Here is a 19,479-nt window from a genome sequence, read left to right as displayed (position 1 = left end):
GCTGAAGGTGGGGTCCCACAATCCCTCGTGATTTGGTCCCGCTCCAGGTGTGGGAATCCCGATCCAGGCAGGAGCAGCGAGTGCTGGATGGATGAGCAGGAATGTGTGAATGTCACCTTCCAGCAGGCAGGACAGGGGAGGTGTCACGGGAGCCTTCTCCTGGATTCAGTTTCAAGGCTTCAGGTCTGAACTTCACAGAATGTGGCTGCTGCTGTGGAGGATTCCCAGAGTTTCCAGGAGGATTCCGATTGGCAGCAGCTCCTGAGTGGGGTAGGCAGTGCTGGGGGTGATACCCAGGCACTGATCCAGTGCTGGCCCATGCTGATGCCATCCCACTCCATTCCCAGGAATTTGGCCCCTTGGAGGCACCTCCCCTCTGCTGGAGCTGAGTCTCAGCCCCAGGATGAGCCCCTCAGGGTGTGGTTCCCTGGGATACTGCTGGGAATTCTGCATTTGAAACAACCAGCATCACCCAGGTCTCACAGGTGTGATTCCATAGGCGAGGAGAGGAGCACCAGGAAAAGCAGGATGGAATCCAGGCTTGGGGCTGAGCTCCAGCAGCCCCCACTGCCCCCTCCAACGGGGCAGAGGGAAAGCAGCATCCGTGAAACTTTCCATGGGGAAGAGGATTAACGGGGACACGTGACGAGGAGCGTCCGTGTCTGAGCTCAGGGAGGTGCAGGGGTAAATCAGGAGCATTTCCTGCCAGGTATAGACCAGCTCGGGTCTATTCCCTGCCATCAGCCAAAAATTCCCAGGATTTCTCTTTAAGCTGAGCAGTGACATCGTGGTTACACTAAAAATAAACATATAGGCCAGTGCCCGCGCTGTCACCTGCGGGAATGGCAGCCTGGCGGGGACTCGGGTACTGCCAGCCTCTGGGAATGCCAAAGGCTGAACCCAGCAGTGTCACTGGCAGGAAAACCGGGATTGTGGGCACACAGCTTCCCCAGGGTGGGCACCGGTGGCACTGGAAGCAGGGATGGCACCGGCAGCAGGAACAGCACTGACACTCTCAGGCTGTGGGGAACAGGGACAGCAGCAGGGATGGCACTGGCACCCCAGCAGCAGGGACAACACAGGCAGCAGGGACAGCACCGACACCCCCAGGCAGAGGGGATGGCAGCAGGGACAGGGCCCCGGCAGAGCCGCAGAGCCGCTGCATTGGCCGGGTGACACGGAGAGGGGACTCCGGGAGCTCGGAAGGCAAAGCCAGCCATGAACCGATGCTCACCCACCGCCCCCCTCCTCCCCGAGCCCGTCACGCTCCCAATTACAGCCCGGCAGCATCAACGCGGGGAAAACGGGGAAAACCAGCGAGGAGGAGGCGGCTGGGAAGCGGGGATGCGATGCCGGGGAGGAGGGGGGGATGCGGGCGCGGACCGTACCTTGCGTGTGGCCGGGGCCTGCCTCATCGTCGCGCAGGGACGGCCGGAGCGGGAGGAGACGGAGCAGCGGGTCAGTCAGCGCGGCCGGACACCGCCAATGGCCGCGGCCTGCCCGGGGCTCGGCGGGGGCTCAGGGGGTGCAGGGCAGCCCCCCCCGGCCGCGGCCGCTCGTCCCCGCTCCGCCGGTGGCTCCAACCACCGCCCCGGCGGCTCATGACATCACCGCGGAGGGGCCGCACCGCCGGGCGCTGCACCGAGCCGGGCGGGCGGGCGGTGTGCGGATGAGGATGAGGATGGGGATGGGGATGAGGATGTGATGCTGCGCTCGGGGAGGGGACGGGGCGGGGGGGTTCTCAGCGGCTCGGAGCCCACCCGGGACAGCCCCCCCGGTGTCAGCTCCGCCGTGCTGGCGGCTCCGTGGCTGCGCTCGGTATCCCCGCAGCCAAACCCGCCCCGCGCTGGCAAATCCCCCGGGAGCGGACAGACGGACGGAGCGGAGCCCGGATGGACAGATGGCCGGCGCCGAGCCCGGAGGGATGGACAGATGGACAGAGGGATCATCTTGCCGCGCCGACATCCAGCGCCAACTCCGCACCTCCGGCCGACACGGGCGGATCGAGGCAGCTCAGGGCAGCCCTGCACGGCTGAGGGTGCGGACAGACCCAAAATCCCTGCCCTAAAAATGCCACTCAGGGCGGCGTCCAGCACGTCCGGAGCCTCGCTGCCCTGCCAGGAGCATTCCCACAATTCCTGCCCGGCATCCCCGTTGTCCCTGGACAAGAACTCTGCTGGGAACCCACAGGATGTCACCAAGCACCATCTCCAAACTCTCCACGAATCCGTGTCCTGCCCCACGGAGTGCTGGAGAGCAGGAGAGCAGCTCCCTTTACATGCACAGAGCTTAAATCCCATCTATGATATGATTATTATATTATGTAACATGAACACATCCAGCTCCCATTCCAGCTGTGTTATTTTCCAAAATTCCCACACTACGAGGGAGGGGAGAGGAGCTCAGGGTGCCCCAGGCTCACACCCAACCCTCCACACACAGAGGGAATTTTACCTACAGTGTTTCCAGTCCCTCAGCACAATCCTGAAAATCAATCTCCTGGAAAAAGCATTTAAAGGCCTCTTTGACATCCCTGGATGCAGCCCCTCGAGGATGTCATGCTGGGGACATCCTGTGTATAATTGATCTATGCTGGGATCTGATTCCTGAAAAACCCCTGGATCATGGAATCAGGGGTGGGGGAAGTGTCCAAGGCCAGGCTGGATGGAGTTTGGAACAGCCTGGGATAGTGGGAGGTGCCCTTGCCCCTGGCAAGGGATGGAACTGGATGGGCTTTAAGGTCCCTTCCAATCCAAACCATCCCATAATTCTGGAGTCCCTCTGCTCTGGAATCAAGATTGCTGGGAATGGAAAAGGGAAAATTCCAAGGAATGCTCAGAGTGCCTGCAGGGGCTCCAGGAGAGCTGCAGAGGGGCTGGGGACAAGGCCTGCAGGGACAGGAGCCAGGGAATGGCTCCCACTGGGAAAGGGGAGATTGGGCTGGGATCTTGGCAAGGAATTCCTGCCTGGGCTGGAATTCCCAGATTTGCTGGGGCTGCCCCTGGATCCCTGGCAGTGCCCAAGGCCAGGCTGGACACTGGGGTTGGAGCCACCTGGGAGGGTGGGAGGTGTCCCTGGGTGGGTTTCAGGTCCCCTCTAACCCAGCCCGTTCCAGGATCTGCTCTCCTGCAGCTCCCTCTGGCTGGGGGCAGGCGCTGGGGGCAGGGCAGCATTCCCAAGGGACATTTTTGGGAGCTGGAATTGCATCTCTGAACAAAGAAACCCTGAGCTCCACCAGCCTGAGCACCACAAACCCCTTCAGGAGCCAGAGCTGACACAGGCCCAGCTTTCAGGATCATTCAAATCCATTCCAACGCTCCAACAGAATCTCCCTCCCATTCCCACCAGCCCTGGCCCAACACAGGAGCCCCTTTTGAAGCATTTCCAGATGAAATCATCCTGGATCCGTGGCTTTAAGCCCCTGAATGATCCCAGTGCTGTGTCCATTTCTGGAGGAGCCACGTGCAGGCTCACACGGATTTAAGTTTAAGATAATTATGGGTATTAGAGCTGCTCTAATGAACCAGCTCCTCTCCTCACACACAGCTCTGCTCCCTAAATCCAGAATATATCAACTCTTCCCACACAAAGATCCAATAAATGCAGCAGCAGGGAGAAAATGCAATTAACCCCAGGGAAATGGTGTCAGGCGCTTTGGGGCTGTCCCTGAAACTCCTCAGGGATGGGTAAGGGAGGTTTTTTATCCTAAATCCATGAGAAGGAGCTGGTGGCACCACCACAGATGGGAGAATTCCTGGCCCTTGGGGGGATTGGAGAGGAGATGCCAGGGTTAACTCCAGCTCTTTTCCATGGAGCCATCCGTTTGCAGCACCAGATGCTGCTCAGCTCCTGGCCCCAGAGGGTCACATCCAAATAATGCCCACAGGCTCCCTTGGGGACACACGGAGCTGCCACAGGGCTGTCACCGAGCCTGAGGAACAGCAGGGCCTGGGAAATCAGCCCTGGCTCCATCCAGGCCCTGCCATGGGACACGGTTTGGGCAGCGGGGGTGAGCTGGGCTTCGGGGGCTGATGGATTATCCGTTCCTTGAAAGGATCAACGGGGCTTGGGGTGGCCCCTCTGTGCTCAACAGAACAGCTGGGACCTGCTCCGGGCCTGAACAGGCCAGTTGCTCCTGCATGGAGACCAGGATAACACCGGGATAATATCAGGATAACACTGGGATAACACCAGGATAGCACCGGGATAACACCAGGACAACAACTGGGTACTGACCTGGCTGCTCCTGCAGGGAGACCAGGATAACACCAGGATAACAACCGGACACTGATCTGGCCACTTCTGCATGCAGACCAGGATAACAACCGGGATAACACCAGGATAACAACCAGACACTGACCTGGCTGCTCCTGCATGGACACTGGGATAACACTGGGATAACACCAGGATAACACTGGGATAGCACCAGGACAACAACTGGGTACTGACCTGGCTGCTCCTGCAGGGAGACCAGGATAACACCGGGATAACACTGGGATAACATTGGGATAACAACCAGACACTGATCTGGCCACTCCTGCATGCAGACCAGGATAACAACCGGGATAACACCGGGATAACAATCAGACACTGACTCCTGCATGGAGACCAGGATGAGATCAGGATAACACCAGGATAACACCTGGACACTGACCCAGCTGCTCCTGTATAACACCGGGATAACACCGGATAACACCAGGATAACACCAGGATAACAACCAAACACTGACCTGGCCACTCCTGCATGGAGACCGGGATTGCACCGGGATTACACCAGGATAACACCCAGGACAACAACCAGACACTGACCTGGCCATTCCTGCACAGAGACTGGGATAATACTGGATAGCACCAGGATAACACCAGGATAACAACCTGGCCATTCCTGCATGGAGACCGGGATAACACCGGGACAACAACCAGGTACTGACCTGGCTGCTCCTGCACGGACACTGGGATAACACCGGGATAACAACCGGACACTGACCTGGCTGCTTCTGTATGGAGACCAGGATAACACCGGGATAACATTGGGATAACACCGGGATAACAACCAGACACTGATCTGGCCATTCCTGCATGGAGACAGGGATGACACCGGGACAACACCCGGACACTGACCCAGCTGCTCCTGTATAACACTGGGATAACAACCAGACACTGACCTGGCCACTCCTACACAGAGACTGGGATAATACTGGGCTAACACCCAGGCACTGACCTGGCTGCTCCTGCACAGAGACCAGGATAACACCGGGATAACACCAGGATAACAACTGGGCACTGACCTGGCTGCTTCTGTATGGAGACCAGGATAACACTGGGTTAACACCGGGATAACAACCGGACACTGACCTGGCCATTCCTGCATGGAGACCGGGATAACACCCGGGATAACACCGGGATAACATCAGGATAACACCGGGATAACACCGGGATAACACCGGGATAACAACCGGGCACTGACCTGGCCATTCCTGCATGGAGACCAGGATGACACCGGGATAACACCGGGATAACACCAGGATAACACCGGGATAACACCGGGATAACACCTGGGATAACACCCAGACACTGACCTGGCCATTCCTGCATGGAGACCGGGATAACACCGGGGTAACACCAGGATAACACCAGGATAACACCGGGATAACACCGGGATAACACCTGGGATAACACCCAGACACTGACCTGGCCATTCCTGCATGGAGACCGGGATAACACCGGGGTAACACCAGGATAACACCAGGATAACACCAGGATAACACCCGGGATAACACCTGGGATAACACCCAGACACTGACCTGGCCATTCCTGCATGGAGACCGGGATAACACCGGGGTAACACCAGGATAACACCGGGATAACACCAGGATAACATCAGGATAACACCAGGATAACAACCGGCACTGACCCAGCCACTGAAGGGTCACCCTGTGGTGGAATGGGACAGGAGAAGGTGCCCAGCAGAGAGGGCCCAGCCCCAGGACACAGCAGGAATCCAGGCCTGGCACATGGGGTGCCACAGGGAGGATGGAAGAACAGGGATGGCACCGCAGAGGGACAAATCTGATCATCCGAGGGACAATCCCAGGATCAAACTGGCTGCAGCAGCAGGGGACGGGTGACCTGAGGTGGCAGGACAGGATTTAACAGCAGGGTCACAGCACCAGCACATGCCACCTGTGGATGTGGCACTTGGGGCCACGGCCTTGGCAGTGCCAGGGGACAGTTGGACTCAGTGCTCTCAGAGGGTTTTTCCAACCTAAACGTTCCACGATTCCATGACCCCTGAATGGGTCAGACCCTGGCAGCTCACCCTGATGTCTCCAAGTGAGGCAGAGCTTTTGCTGGAGCCTTTCCCTGCATGCCTGGGAGCCCCCTGCTCCCATCACAGCCCTGCCACCTCCGTGTCCCTGGGAGGTGACATCCGTGACCCAGTGCCACCCAGCACTGCAGCAGGAGAAGGGACTGGCTGTCACCAGCACAGACACATTGTCATGGGGATGAAGACAGCACAACTGCTTCATCCCAAAAATGACCTGGGAAAGACACTTTTCCTGCTCTTTAACCAGATTTTGAGGTCCTTCCCAGCCAGCACCTCCTGAGGACAGCCTGGACCTCCTGCTCCAAGCACAAGGACACCCGACACAGTGTCACAGCCAAGGGACAGGACCCCCAGTGTCCTGCAGCCCCTGCTCCAAGCCCTGGGGACAGCACAACCCAAAGGCCACAAAGGCCACAGCACTCCCAAATCCATGGAAAGCAGGGAAGGAGCAGAGCAGGGGGCAAGGCCCATCTGGCAGCAGCTCTGCACACGATTAAAGTCTATATTTGACACACAGGAGCCGCCCTAATCTCCAGAACGAGGATTTACCCGCTAATTACTCTCATTATCCAGGCCCCCCCACCAGATGGCACATCCCTGTGTGGGGGCAGGAGCTGCCCAAGGGACAGGGGGGATCTCAGGGCCATGAATGGCTGAAAAGGTTAAATTGTGAGGGGACAGCAGGGCCTGGCATGGGGGGCTGTCCCTCAATGGGGATGTCCCTGTGTGAGGTGTGTCCATGCAGCCAGGACGAGGGGCAGGACAGTGACAGATCCTTATCCCCAGGACAGTGACAGTCACAAATCCATGATCCCCAGGACAGTGACAGTCACAAATCCATGATCCTCAGGACAGTGAGAGATCCAGACCGCCAGGACAGTGACAGTCACAGAGCCATGGTCCTCAGGAGAATGACTGTCACTACAATCCCCAGGACAGTGACAGATCCAGATCCTCAGGACAGTGACTGTCACAGATCCAGATCCCCAGGGCAGTGACAGTCACAGCCCCATGATTGCCAGGACAGTAACAATTATAGATCCCCAGGACAGTGACAGTCACAGATCCAGATCCCCTGCACAGTGACAGTCCCAGATCCCCAGGACAGTGACAGTCCCAGCCCCAGGTCCCCAAGGCAGTGACAGATCTGTGATCCTTGGGACAGTGACAGTCACAGATCCATGATCTCCAGGACAGTGACAGTCACAGATCCCCAGGACAGTGACAGTGACAGTCACAGGTCCCCAGGGCAGTGACAGTCACAGATCCATGATCCCCAGGACTGTGACAGTCACAGATCCCCAGGACAGTGACAGTCACAGATCCAGATCCCCTGCACAGTGACAGTCACAGGTCCCCAGGACAGTGACAGATCCCCAGGACAGTGACAGTCACAGATCCTCAGGGCAGTGACAGTCACAGATCCCCAGGGCAGTGACAGTGACAGTGACAGATCCTCAGGGCAGTGACAGTCACAGATCCCCAGGGCAGTGACAGTCCCAGATCCCCAGGACAGTGACAGTCCCAGATCCCCAGGACAGTGACAGTCACAGATCCAGATCCCCTGCACAGTGACAGTCACAGATCTCCAGGGCAGTGACAGTGACAGTCCCAGATCCCCAGGGCAGTGACAGTCCCAGATCCCCAGGGCAGTGACAGTCCCAGATCCCCAGGACAGTGACAGTCACAGATCCAGATCCCCTGCACAGTGACAGTCACAGGTCCCCGGACAGTGACAGTGACAGTCCCAGATCCTCAGGGCAGTGACAGTCACAGATCCCCAGGACAGTGACAGTGACAGTCACAGGTCCCCAGGGCAGTGACAATCCCAGATCCCCAGGACAGTGACAGTCACACCCCCTGATCCTAATCCCAGCTGCAGCTCCAAGCAGACGGCGGGGACACAGCGGGGACAGAGCGGGGACACGGAGCAGCTGCAAACCCACCAGAACAAGGACAGGGAAGGCAGAACCCAACATTCCAAACAGGAATTCCATCCCAGCAGAGCCCCTTGGAGCTGGCAGGGCCACGATGAGGGAGCCACACGGCCCCTGAAGCCTCAGGGACAAGCAGACACCTGGATGTGGGGGACACAAGGAGGGGACACTTGGGGGCAGGTGCTCCCGGCCTCTCTCCGCAGGCTCTCGGCAGATTCCACATTGCTCCTCTCCTCTGCATTTCCCATGGACAAACAGAACTCTTTGGATCATTCTGCCACCCAAAAATCAACACAGAAGCAGCTGGAAAGCAAATCTGGACCAAAGGGTGCCCAGGTAACACCTCCCTCCCCTCTCCCACAGCTCCAGTGCCCACCTTGGCTTTTCTCTTGGCAAAATTCCCAAGAGGGGGAAAAAATTCCCCAAATTTCCTGCAGGGAATGATGATTTGGTGGCCCTGTCCATGGTGTGGACTGAGATGGGCTTTAATGTCCATCCCAACCCAAACCACTCTGGGATTCTTTGCCAAGACCTTTGGAGTTTCAGCTCATCCTTGCATGAAAGACTTTTGCCTTCAGTGATTGTCACAACCCAGGTGGGTTTGAGTGTCCCCAAGAGGAGCCAGAGCCCAGGGACAGGACAGCCCTGAGAAGGTGCCGCTTGTCCCCGAGCCACCGGAGAGTTTGGGGGTTATAAAAACATCTGAGAGAGTTGTGCCAGAGGGGAGATTCAGGCTGGACAGTGGGAAAACTCCTTCATGGAAAGAGCTGGAAAACACTGGAAGAGGGGACAGTCCCCATTCCTGCAGATGTGACACGTGGGGAACTCGCCGCTTTCTGAGGCATTTCCCGCCCAAACGCTCCATGGTTCCACGCTGAGGTGACACCGCCCTGAGCCGTGTCCCCTCCCAGGCTGGGAGCACATGCAGGGACAGCCATGCAGCGCTGGGATGGAGCGGGATGGGGGACACTGAGGGTGACGATGGCCCCGGCATGCGGCCGCGCGCGCGGCGGAGGGACAGACAGACGGACAGCACCTTTTTGGGCTTGGCTCCGCGCTGCGTGAGGAGGGAACAGAAGGAAGGTTAGACCAGCCCTGGAGGCTCTCCTAGGAACCCCCTCCGGGCTGCAGGAAAGGCAGGAGGGGAAACAGAATCAGGGAAATTGAAGTAAATGAAGGAGAAACCAGCCCTGGAGTCACCCCCTTGCTCTGGAGTCGCCTCCTGCTGTCCCCCACCCCCAGCACGGAGGATTTGGGGGGTCAGGACGTGTGCAAAGGGGAATAAATCATTTCAGGGTAAAGGGACTGGGGGGCCAGCATCTCCCAGGATGCAGAGGAGGTGAGGACAAGGGGGAAAGGTTTCCCACTGCCAGAGGGCAGGGATGGGTGGGATTTTGGGAAGGAATTCCTCCCTGGGAGGGTGGAAACAGGCTGGGATGGAATTCCCAGATTTGCTGTGGCCGCCCCTGGATCCTTGGAAGTGTCCAAGGCCAGGCTGGATGGGGCTTGGAGCCACCTGGGAGAGTGGAAAATGTCCCTGGATGGGCTTTAAGGTCCCTCCTCCCCCAAACCACTCCAGAATTCCATGACAAACCAGCAGGAATGCCCTGGAATGCAGCTGCTCATGGAGCAGCATCTCCTGCCCTGACCCCTTCTCCACATCAGCAGCACAAAAAAATTCCAAGAACAATCCCCATTCCCCGATTTCAAGAACATTGAGGTTTTCTAAATATTCTCTTTGTCTTCTAATGAATTCCAGGGTGGAATTAAACCAGGAGGATGAGGCAGGGAGCACATGGAGCACAGGCTCCAGCAGTGCCAGGGGTTGATGGATCACACCCCACACAGCAGGAAAAGCCAAAAAACCCTTCCCAAATCCCTCTAACACGGGGCAGGGAATCCATTTCCATCCTCCCTTCTGGCTGGAGCTCACACTCACCAGGGTTTGAGCACAGTGAACCCCCAGGTGCTGCTCCATCCCCATCCCAGCTGTTCCTACTCTGGGGAGCAGAATTCCCACTCCAGGGAATTATCTGGAATGGCAGCACAGGAGGCTGGGCTCCAGTGTGCCCCACCCCAGCCCCACAGGTGCCACAGAAGCTCCTTGTCCCCACCATTTCCTTTCCCACACACTGCCCACATCCCAGCTGGGCCCCCTGTTTATCCCCATGGAAAATCCAATTTCTACCCCAAACCACACAAACCCACCCCCAGGATCACCCAGTTCCATCCCTGGTCCCAGGACTGGTGACCTGGGCAGGGCTGAGGGAATTGCTGGATTTGATGGTCTCAAGGAGTTTTGCCAGCCTCAGTATTCCATAATTCCTCACTGCCCCACACCTGTATGGCCATGCCCAAGGACAGGAACCTGCTCCAGATTCCCATTCCTTAGGAAATATCCCTCACATTTGGGTACAACACGTCCCTGTCCATGTCCCAGGAGCCTCCGGAGCTCCTGGATGAAGGCACTCAAAGAGGAGCTGCCCCTGCATCCCTGGAAATGTCCAAGGCCAGGTTGGATGGGGCTTGGAGCATCCTGGGATAGTGGAAGGTGTTCCCTGCAGGAACTGAGGGGCTCTGAGGTCCTTTCCAGGATTCCAGGAGGAAGCAGCCAGGGAATGTTGCTGAACTCAGATCTAAATGTGTGACACAGGACCTGTGCTGGATAATCCCTCAGGAACTCACTGATTCCTGGCCAGTGCCTGTAAATGACATTTTTTACATCTTGTTTCCCATGGGTTTTAGGAGAAATTTCCTTTTCCATGGGCATTTTATCCCATGCAAGTGTGTCTGTGTGCTCTTCCTGAAGGGATGAAAACCCCTCAGAGGTGACAAAGTGCTGGGGTCACTCACCAGTTTGCTGGCCTTGGTGGCATCGAGGGAATCTGTGGAGAGAGCAGAAACAGGGCCATGAGCCTGAGGGACACCCCTGTCCCCATCCCAGTGTCCCTGCAGCCACAGGGCACCCAGCAGGGGAGGACAGGAGAATTTTGGGAAGTGGGAGTGAAGCAGAGCCGGGATCTGGCAGGAAATGGTGGCACAGTGGGGTGTGGGTTTGGGGGGACAGGGAATTCCTAATGGGAGCTGCTGGCTGAGGAGGGCAAACACTTGGATACACCTCAGAATTGGGGCAGTTCCACTGCTCTCCTTGGGCTGAATCCCTGGATTTCATGGATTCCTGAGCTCCAGGCTGCTCAGGGACTGGCAGAGTCACCATGGCTGGGAGGGGTGAAATCCATGTGTGGGTGACACTTGGGGACACAATCATGGAATGGCTTGGGTGAGAAGGGACCTCAGATCCCACCTTGTGCCATGGCAGGGACACCTCCCACTGTCCCAGGTGGCTCCAAGCCCTGTCCAACCTGGCCTTGGGCACTGCCAGGGATCCAGGGGCAGCCACAGCTGCTCTGGACCTCCCCACCCTCACAGGGAGGAATTCCTTCCCAATATCCCACCCAAATCTCCCCTTTTCCATTGGGAAGCCATTCCCTGTGTCCTGTCCCTCCCTGGCAGGTGTGCCTGCATTCCCACCCTGGCCCAGGTGTCCCTGCTGTGCTGGCTCCACGGCAGAGCCATCCCTGCACCTCCCACTGCAGTGCTGCTGCAGCAGCTGCTGTTCCCATGGAAACCCTTGGCAGGCAGCCACATCCCAGCCCTGCATCCCTGACAGCATCATCCCACACCCCACCTGCAGCCCGGGCTCCTCCTGCTCCGGGATGCTGGGATGGGAGGGGCTGGCAATGGTGTCTGTCTGTCCCAGCCCAGTGTCCAGGGAAGGGTCTGGAGCTCCAGGAGCAGCTGAGGGAGCTGGGAAAGGGGCTCAGGAGGAAACTTCTGGCTCTCCAAAACTCCCTGAATTCCTGGAAGCAGGTGGGAGTTGGGATGTGGTCCCAGGGAACAGGGACAGGAGGAGGGGGAACGGCCTCAGGCTGGGCCAGGTGGGATATTGGGGAAATTCCTCCTTGGAAAGGGCTGTGGAGGGGTGCAGTGCCCATGGCTGGGGGGATTTACCAGCCCTGGGCATGTGGCACTTGGGGACACGGCCAGCGTTGGGGAATTCGGGGGTGTCCAAGGGCTTTTCCAGCCGGAATTATTCCACGATTCTACAGCAGCATCCAAAGCAGAGAGCAAGGAAGGATCCACTCCAAAACAGAGAGGAAGGAAGAGTCCATTCCGTTTTCCCCAGCTAATTCCTCGTAGAGCAGAAACCCCACCCACAAGCAACAGCCACCGCCCCCGGCCCAGCCCGAGCCGTCAATCCCGATGCCAATCCCGATGCCACGAACGCTTCCCACGGGGAGCTCCCGGCTTGGCACTCGGAGCCGAGCGAGCAGCCAAGGCAGGAAGCTGGCAGAGCCCCCTCCGGCAGCTCCGGGATCCCGCAGCGCCCGGGGAAAGCATTCCCGAGCCCAGGGAAGCCTGGCTGGGCTCACTGCCAGGGACAGCGGGTGTGGAACGCTCCGAGGAGAGCGGGAAGGGATCCCGGGCCCCGGGGGAATGGGCACGGCAAGGGGCTGGACAGAGGGACAGAGGGACAGAGGGACAGAGGGACAGAGGGACAGAGGGAGGGATGCTTCAGTTCCACCGGGATGGGCAATTCCACAGGCTCGGAGCGCGGCGGTGCCCGCTGGGAAATATTCCATGGTTTGCCCCTTCCTTCAGGAAGGATTTCCCATCTCACCTGGAAGGATTCCCACTCCTCCAAGGGAGATTTCCCCTCTGTACAGGAAGGATTCCCAACCCCTCCAGGAGACATTTCCTGTCCTTCCAGGAAGGATTCCCACTCCTCCAAGGGAGATTTCCAATCTCTCCAGGAAGGATTTCCCATCTCTCCAGAAAAGATTCCCACACCTCCAAAGGAGACTTTCAATCTTTCCAGGAAGGATTCCCAACCCCTCCAAGGAGGGATTTCCAATCTCTCCAGGAGAGATTTCCTGTCTTTCCAGGAAGGATTCCCACCTTTCCAAGGGAGATTTCCCATTTTTTCAGGAAGGATTCCCACCCCTCCAAGAGAGATTTCCAATCTCTCAAGGAAGGATTCCCAACCCCTCCAGGAAAGATTTCCCTTCTCTACAGGAAGGATTTCCCATTTTTTCAGGAAGGATTCCCAGCCCCTCCAAGAGAGATTTCCTGTATTTCCAGGAAGGATTTCCCATCTCACCTGGGAAGGAACTTCCCACCTCTGCAGGAGGGATTTTCAATCTCTCCAGGAAGGATTCTCACCCTTCCAAGGGAGATTCCCAGCCCCTCCAGGAAGAGATTTCCTGTCTTTCCAGGAAGGATCCCCACTCCTCCAAGAGAAATTAATTTCCCATTTTTTCAGGAAGGATTCCCAACCCCTCCAAGAGAGATTTCCCTTCTCTGCAGGAAGAATTTTCCATCCCACCTGGGAAGGAACTTCCCACCTCTGCAGGAGGGATTTCCCATCTCTCCAGGAGGGATTCCCACCCTTCCAAGGGAGATTTCCCATTTATTCAGGAAGGATTCCCACTCCTCTAAGAGAGATTTCCCATCTTTCCAGGAAGGATTTCCAACCCCTCCAAGAGAAATTTCCCTTTTCTACAGGAAGGATTCCCACTCCTCTAAGAGAGATTTCCCATTTATTCAGGAAGGATTCCCACTCCACCAAAAGGGATTTCCCTTCTCTACAGGAAGGATTTCCCATCTCACCTGGGAAGGACTTCCCACCTCTGCAGGAGGGATTTCCCACCTTTCCAGGAAGGATTCCCAACCCCTCCATGAGAAATTTCCTGTCCTTCCAGGAAGGATTCCCACCCAACCAAGGGAGATTTCCCATCTTTCCCGGAAGGATTCCCACTCCTCCAAGAGAAATTTCCCATTTTTCCAGGAAAGATTCCCATGCCTCCAGGAGGGATTTCACACTCCTCCAGGAGGGATTCCCCATCCCCTTCAGGAATAATTTCCCATCCCCTCCACCAAGGATTCCCACCTCTCTGGGAAGGACTTCCCAGCTGGATCCTACCTCTCTTAGGGACCTTCATGGCAGCAGATTCTGGGGTTTCTGGGGATGTTGTGTCCGCTCCATCCTCAAACACCTGGATCTGGAAAAAACACAACGAAAATCCTTGCCCAAAATTCCCAAACCGGGAGAGCAGGGCACAGATCCCTCTGGGAGTGGGTTCAGCAGAGCAGATCCCATGGTTTTGGCACAGATTTTTAATTTTATCTTTCTGGCTTTTCCACCAACCCTTCTGAAAACAGCCACACACTCCTTGTTTTCATTGGGAACATGGAATATTCACACAGGCAATGAGGAAAGTCAAAGCTCTGGATCTGACAGCCTGGAACATCCGTAACAGATTCAGGGATTTTTCTTTTGAACTATTTTTCGATGCATTTTTGCTGGATAAACATGGAAAATGAGGTTGGGAGGGATTAGATCCCTGAAAGAGAGAGAACCATCCCTGTGCCTCAGATCTGCACCTCCCCAATTGTTCCTGCAGGAATTTGTCTGATCCATCACACCTCCCACCTGCGAGCTCAGCTGAAAAACCAAAATAACCTGGGAAGCTGTCAGACAGGAATTCCATGTTGGGAAGATTGCTGACACCAGGAATAATGAAATTTGAATTAAAAGAAGCCACAAAGAGACCGAGGAAAAGATGATGCCAAGGAAATCATGACACCTGCAGCCTGGCAGGGTGGGAATTCTGAGTGGTCTGGGGGTTTCCCAGCAGGAACAGCCCAGGAGGGAATTCCAGAGCTGCTGGAGAGGCTGGGGACAGGGACACAGAGGGGCTGGATCTGGAGTGACACTGGGAACTCCCAGCACAGACCGGGCACAGGCGGCCATCGGGCTCCTCTGCCAAAGGCAGCTCCAGGTGATGCCAAAATCAGGGATTGCCACACACCAGCAAAGGAACAGCCATGCTTGGGATTGCCAGCTCGGGCAGAATCAGGGAATCCTGCAATGGCTTAAATCCCACCCAGTGCCACCCTCAGGGACACCTCCCACTGTCCCAGGTGCTCCCGGCCCTGTCCCTGTCTCTTGGACGCTGCCAGGGATGGGGGATGCACCCAGCCCCATCCAGAGCCTGTGCCCGGCAGCCTCTGCCCCTCCCTGCCCCTGCCAGGGGTGCCAGGGGTGCCAGGGGTGGGGTCCCCCCTCTGTGCCCTGGGGGACACCGGGGACCCTCCCTGTGCCCCAGGGGGGCTCAGGACCAGCTCTGGAGCTGCTGGGGCAGCCCTGCACCCACAGCTTTGCTCTGGGACTGAGCACCTGGGGCATTTGGGGGCTGTTGATCCCTCCTGCTTCCCATCTCTGCTCCAGGTGTCCCCATCCCTGCCCAGCTCTGGAATTTGGGGCAGGGGTTGAGCATCACTCACCCCACACCCAGCCCAGAGGATGAGGTGACAAAAAAGGGGAATGGCTCCCACTGGAAAAGGGGAGATTTGGGTGGGATTTTGGGAAGGAATTCCTGGCTGGGATGGCATTCCCAGATTTGCTGTGGCTGCCCCTGGATCCCTGTGAGAGTCCAAGGCCAGGCTGGATTGGAGCAGCCTGGGACAGTGGAAGGTGTCCCTGACTGTCAGGGGGTGGCACTGGGTGGGCTCTGGGGTCCCTCCTGGTCCTGCAGACCCAAACTTTTCCCTGTAAACCCCTCCCAGCCTCTCCCAGCTGGCAGGAGAGGCCGAGAGAGGCGGACAGAGGAGCCAGGTCCGTGTGTCCAGTTTAAATGTGGGGAGCTGGGAGTGTGCTGGAATTATACTGGGCAATCTCCCCAGGAGAGCAGCAGGGCTCCACCCAGCAGCTCCTACACACCAGCACTGTTTGGGCTGGATAAGAACATGAAAAGCTTCCTGCTGAGTTTGCCTCCATCTCTGGTGGGTTCCCCTCTCTGTGTTTGTCCCATTGTTTAAGGGATGGGGTAATTTTCCCTCAAGCTGAAGGAGGGAATGGCTGGACTCCTCCTGCAGGTGTTTTCCAACCTCAGTAATTCCTGAATCTCACCTGGATGAGCCATTGCTGCAGCCTCTGAGCGTGCATGACCCAAAGGCCCTTCCAATGGCTGGGACAGCAATGCTGGGGTGGAGCCCAGGACCTAAATGCCCTCATTGTGTGCTCAGCTCCCCTCTGTCACCCAATCCCAAGGTCCTGGCAATGAGAGGCCGCTGGGTGGGACACAAAGCAGCCCCAGTGTGCCAGGGAGGGGACAGGAGCTGGCTGGGACACAGGGGCTCCTTGGAGGGTGACCCAGGGAATCCACCCGGAGGATGTTTGCTCTGCAGGGAGCCCCTGGCTCCTGCTGCAGCACACGAGCAGCAAGTATCAGCAGCTACAGCCACACTGTGTGAGTTATCTCCTTCCAGGTAAACTCAATTTAATGAAAATCCCTTGGATCTGCTTCCAGGTAACAGCTGAGATCAATCCCAAACTCCACCTGCTGCAGGTGGCAAATACAGAGCAGCAGAATGGAACAACTGGGAATTCACCACAGTTTTCATTCCACAACCTCAAGATCTGTGCAGAGGGTGAGATTCCACCTGCAGGACCTCAAGATCTGTGCACAGGGTGAGATTCTACCTGGTTTTAAACACAATTTAATGAAAATTCCTTGGATCTGCTTCCAGGTAATATCTGAGATCGATCCCAAACTCCACCTGCTGCAGGTGGCAATACAGAGCAGCAGAATGGAACAATTATACTGAGGAATATAATTGGGAATTCACCACAGCTTTCATTGCAGAACCTCAAGATCTGTGCAGAGGGTGAGATTCCACCTGGTTTTAAACTCAATTTCATGAAAATTCCTCAGATCTGCTTGCAGGTAAACATCTGAGATCGATCCCAAACTCCACCTGCTGCAGGTGGCAAATACAGAGCAGCAGAATGGAACAATTACATTGGGGAATATAATTGGGAATTCACCACGCTGCTTTCATTGCAGGACCTGTGCAGAGGGTGAGATTCCACCTGCAGAACCTCAAGATCTGTGCAGAGGATGAGATTCCACCTGGTTTTAAACTCAATTTCATGAAAATTCCTCAGATCTGCTTGCAGGTAAACATCTGAGATTGATCCCAAACTCCACCTGCTGCAGGTGGCAAATACAGGGCACCAGAATGGAACAACTGGGAATTCACCACAGTTTTCATTGCAGAACCTCAAGATCTGTGCAGAGGGTGAGATTCCACCTGCAGGACCTCAATATCTGTGCAGAGGGTGAGATTCCACCTGGTTTTAAACACAATTTAATGAAAATTCCTTGGATTTGCTTGCAGGTAAACATCTGAGATTGATCCCAAACTCCACCTGCTGCAGGTGGTAATCCAGAGCAGCAGAATGGAACAATTACATTGGGGTATATAATTGGGAATTCACCACGCTGCTTTCATTGCAGGACCTGTGCAAAGGGTGAGATTCCACCTGCAGAACCTCAAGATCTGTGCAGAGGGTGAGATTCCACCTGGTTTTAAACACAATTTAATGAAAATTCCTGGATCTGCTTCCAGGTAATATCTGAGATCGATCCCAAACTCCACCTGCTGCAGGTGGTAATACAGAACAGCAAAATGGAACAATTACATTGGGGAATGTAATTGGGAATTCACCACACTGCTTTCATTGCAGGACCTGTGCAGAGGGTGAGAATCCACCTGCAGAACCCCAAGATCTGTGCAGAGGGTGAGATTCCACCTGGATTTGGAGCGGGCTGTTCCCTCCGCCGTAAGAGACGGAAAATCTCCAAATTCCCTGTATTTAAGCACCACCCCAGGGCCCCAAGACCCCAGAATCCCGGGATGCCACCCACCTGGGACTGCCTGACGAAGATGCCGTGGTTCTCCTCGCAGGTGAAGTACTTCCTGCCCTGCACCGTGCCGTCGTTCTTGCCCTTGGCCTCGTCCAGGATGACCCCGACCCATTTGCCGGTGGCGAACAGGGTGGCCCCCACGTAGGCCACGGTGCCCCGGTGGCCCTTGCCGATGACCTCCACGCGGGAGCCCACCTTGAGGGGCTTGCTGCTGCTGTCAGAGCTCATCCTGGCCGTGCTGGAGGCCTGGCAAAGAGAAAAGAGACCCTCAGAAAGGCGGGGTGGACACAAGGGTGGAGGTCGGGATGGGCCATCTCCGTCCGGCCCTGCTCGCCTCCTCCAATCTTTTTATTTTGGGTGATTCCTTCTGCTCCCTTAACCATGCTCCATCTTTTCCCGTTTTATCAGCATTCCCTTGGCTTTCCAGCCTGGGAATTCTGTGTCCAGGAGCAGACAGAGGTCACTGTCCCATCCCTTCACACTATTGGGATCTGGTGGCTCCCCTGGGTCCATGTCAGGATGGTTCATCTCTCTCTGGCCCCAGTCACCTCCTCCAGCCCTTTTTATTTTGGGTGATTCCTTCTGCTCCCTTAACCATGCCTTAACCAGCCCATGCTCCATCTTTTCCCATTGTATCAGCATTCCCTTGGGTTTCCAGCCTGGGAATTCTGTGCCCAGGAGCACGCAGAGGTCACTGTCCCATCCCAGGAGCATTCAGAGGTCACTGTCCCATCCCTTCACACTATTGGATCTGGTGGCTCCCCTGGGTCCATGTCAGGATGGTTCATTTCCCTCTGGCCCCAGTCACCTCCTCCAGCCCTTTTTATTTTGGGTGATTCCTTCTGCTCTCTTAACCATGCCTTAACCAGCCCATGCTCCATCTTTTCCCATTGTATCAGCATTCCCTTGGGTTTCCAGCCTGGGAATTCTGTGTCCAGGAGCATTCAGAGGTCACTGTCCCATCTGGTGGCTCCCCTGGGTCCATATTGGGATGGTTCATCTCCCTCCAGCTCTTTTTATTTTGGGTGATTCCTTCTGCTCCTCAACAGGAGCCACAAACCATGGCACGGCCACCAGCAATGGCTCACCAATCTCATTTATCCCCTTTTATGAGCCTTAGGGGGGAAAAACCCCACAAGAGCAGCACAGTCAGCCTTAACCAGCTCATGTTCCATCTTCTCCCATTTTATCAGCATTCCCATGGGTTTCCAGCCTGGGAATTCTGTGTCCAGGAGCATTCAGAGGTCACTGTCCCATCCCAGGAGCATTCAGAGGTCACTGTCCCATCCCAGGAGCATTCAGAGGTCACTGTCCCATCCCAGGAGCAGGCAGAGGTCACTGTCCCATCCCAGGAGCATTTAGAGGTCACTGTCCCATCCCTCCACACTATTGGGATCTGGTGGCTCCCCTGGGTCCATTTCAGGAAGGTTCATCCCCCTCC

At 56.4% G+C, this 19,479-nt stretch overlaps 1 protein-coding gene across 7 annotated transcripts in view; it reads right to left on the bottom strand.

Annotated features, from left to right (window-relative positions):
• The window catches only part of DCTN1 (dynactin subunit 1), a 65,680-nt gene that overhangs the window by 25,558 nt on the left and 20,643 nt on the right, over positions 1–19,479 (bottom strand). For 3 of the 7 annotated variants that reach the window (XM_077177896.1, XM_077177897.1, XM_077177901.1), the window contains exons 2-6: positions 18,039–18,284; positions 14,249–14,327; positions 11,119–11,150; positions 9,302–9,322; positions 1,389–1,406 (exon numbers count right to left, since the gene is read on the bottom strand). In XM_077177896.1, the coding sequence (XP_077034011.1) occupies positions 1,389–1,406; positions 9,302–9,322; positions 11,119–11,150; positions 14,249–14,327; positions 18,039–18,284 (396 nt within the window). The remainder of the gene's footprint in view (positions 1–1,388; positions 1,407–9,301; positions 9,323–11,118; positions 11,151–14,248; positions 14,328–18,038; positions 18,285–19,479) is intronic. The other 4 variants (XM_077177899.1, XM_077177900.1, XM_077177902.1 and 1 more) reach the window with 2 other exon arrangements.

This window comes from Agelaius phoeniceus, chromosome 4 (assembly GCF_051311805.1).
Source record: "Agelaius phoeniceus isolate bAgePho1 chromosome 4, bAgePho1.hap1, whole genome shotgun sequence".
NCBI lineage: Eukaryota > Metazoa > Chordata > Aves > Passeriformes > Icteridae > Agelaius > Agelaius phoeniceus.
Note: the sequence above shows the minus strand (reverse complement) of the source record. Positions and strands in the feature narration are given on the sequence as shown.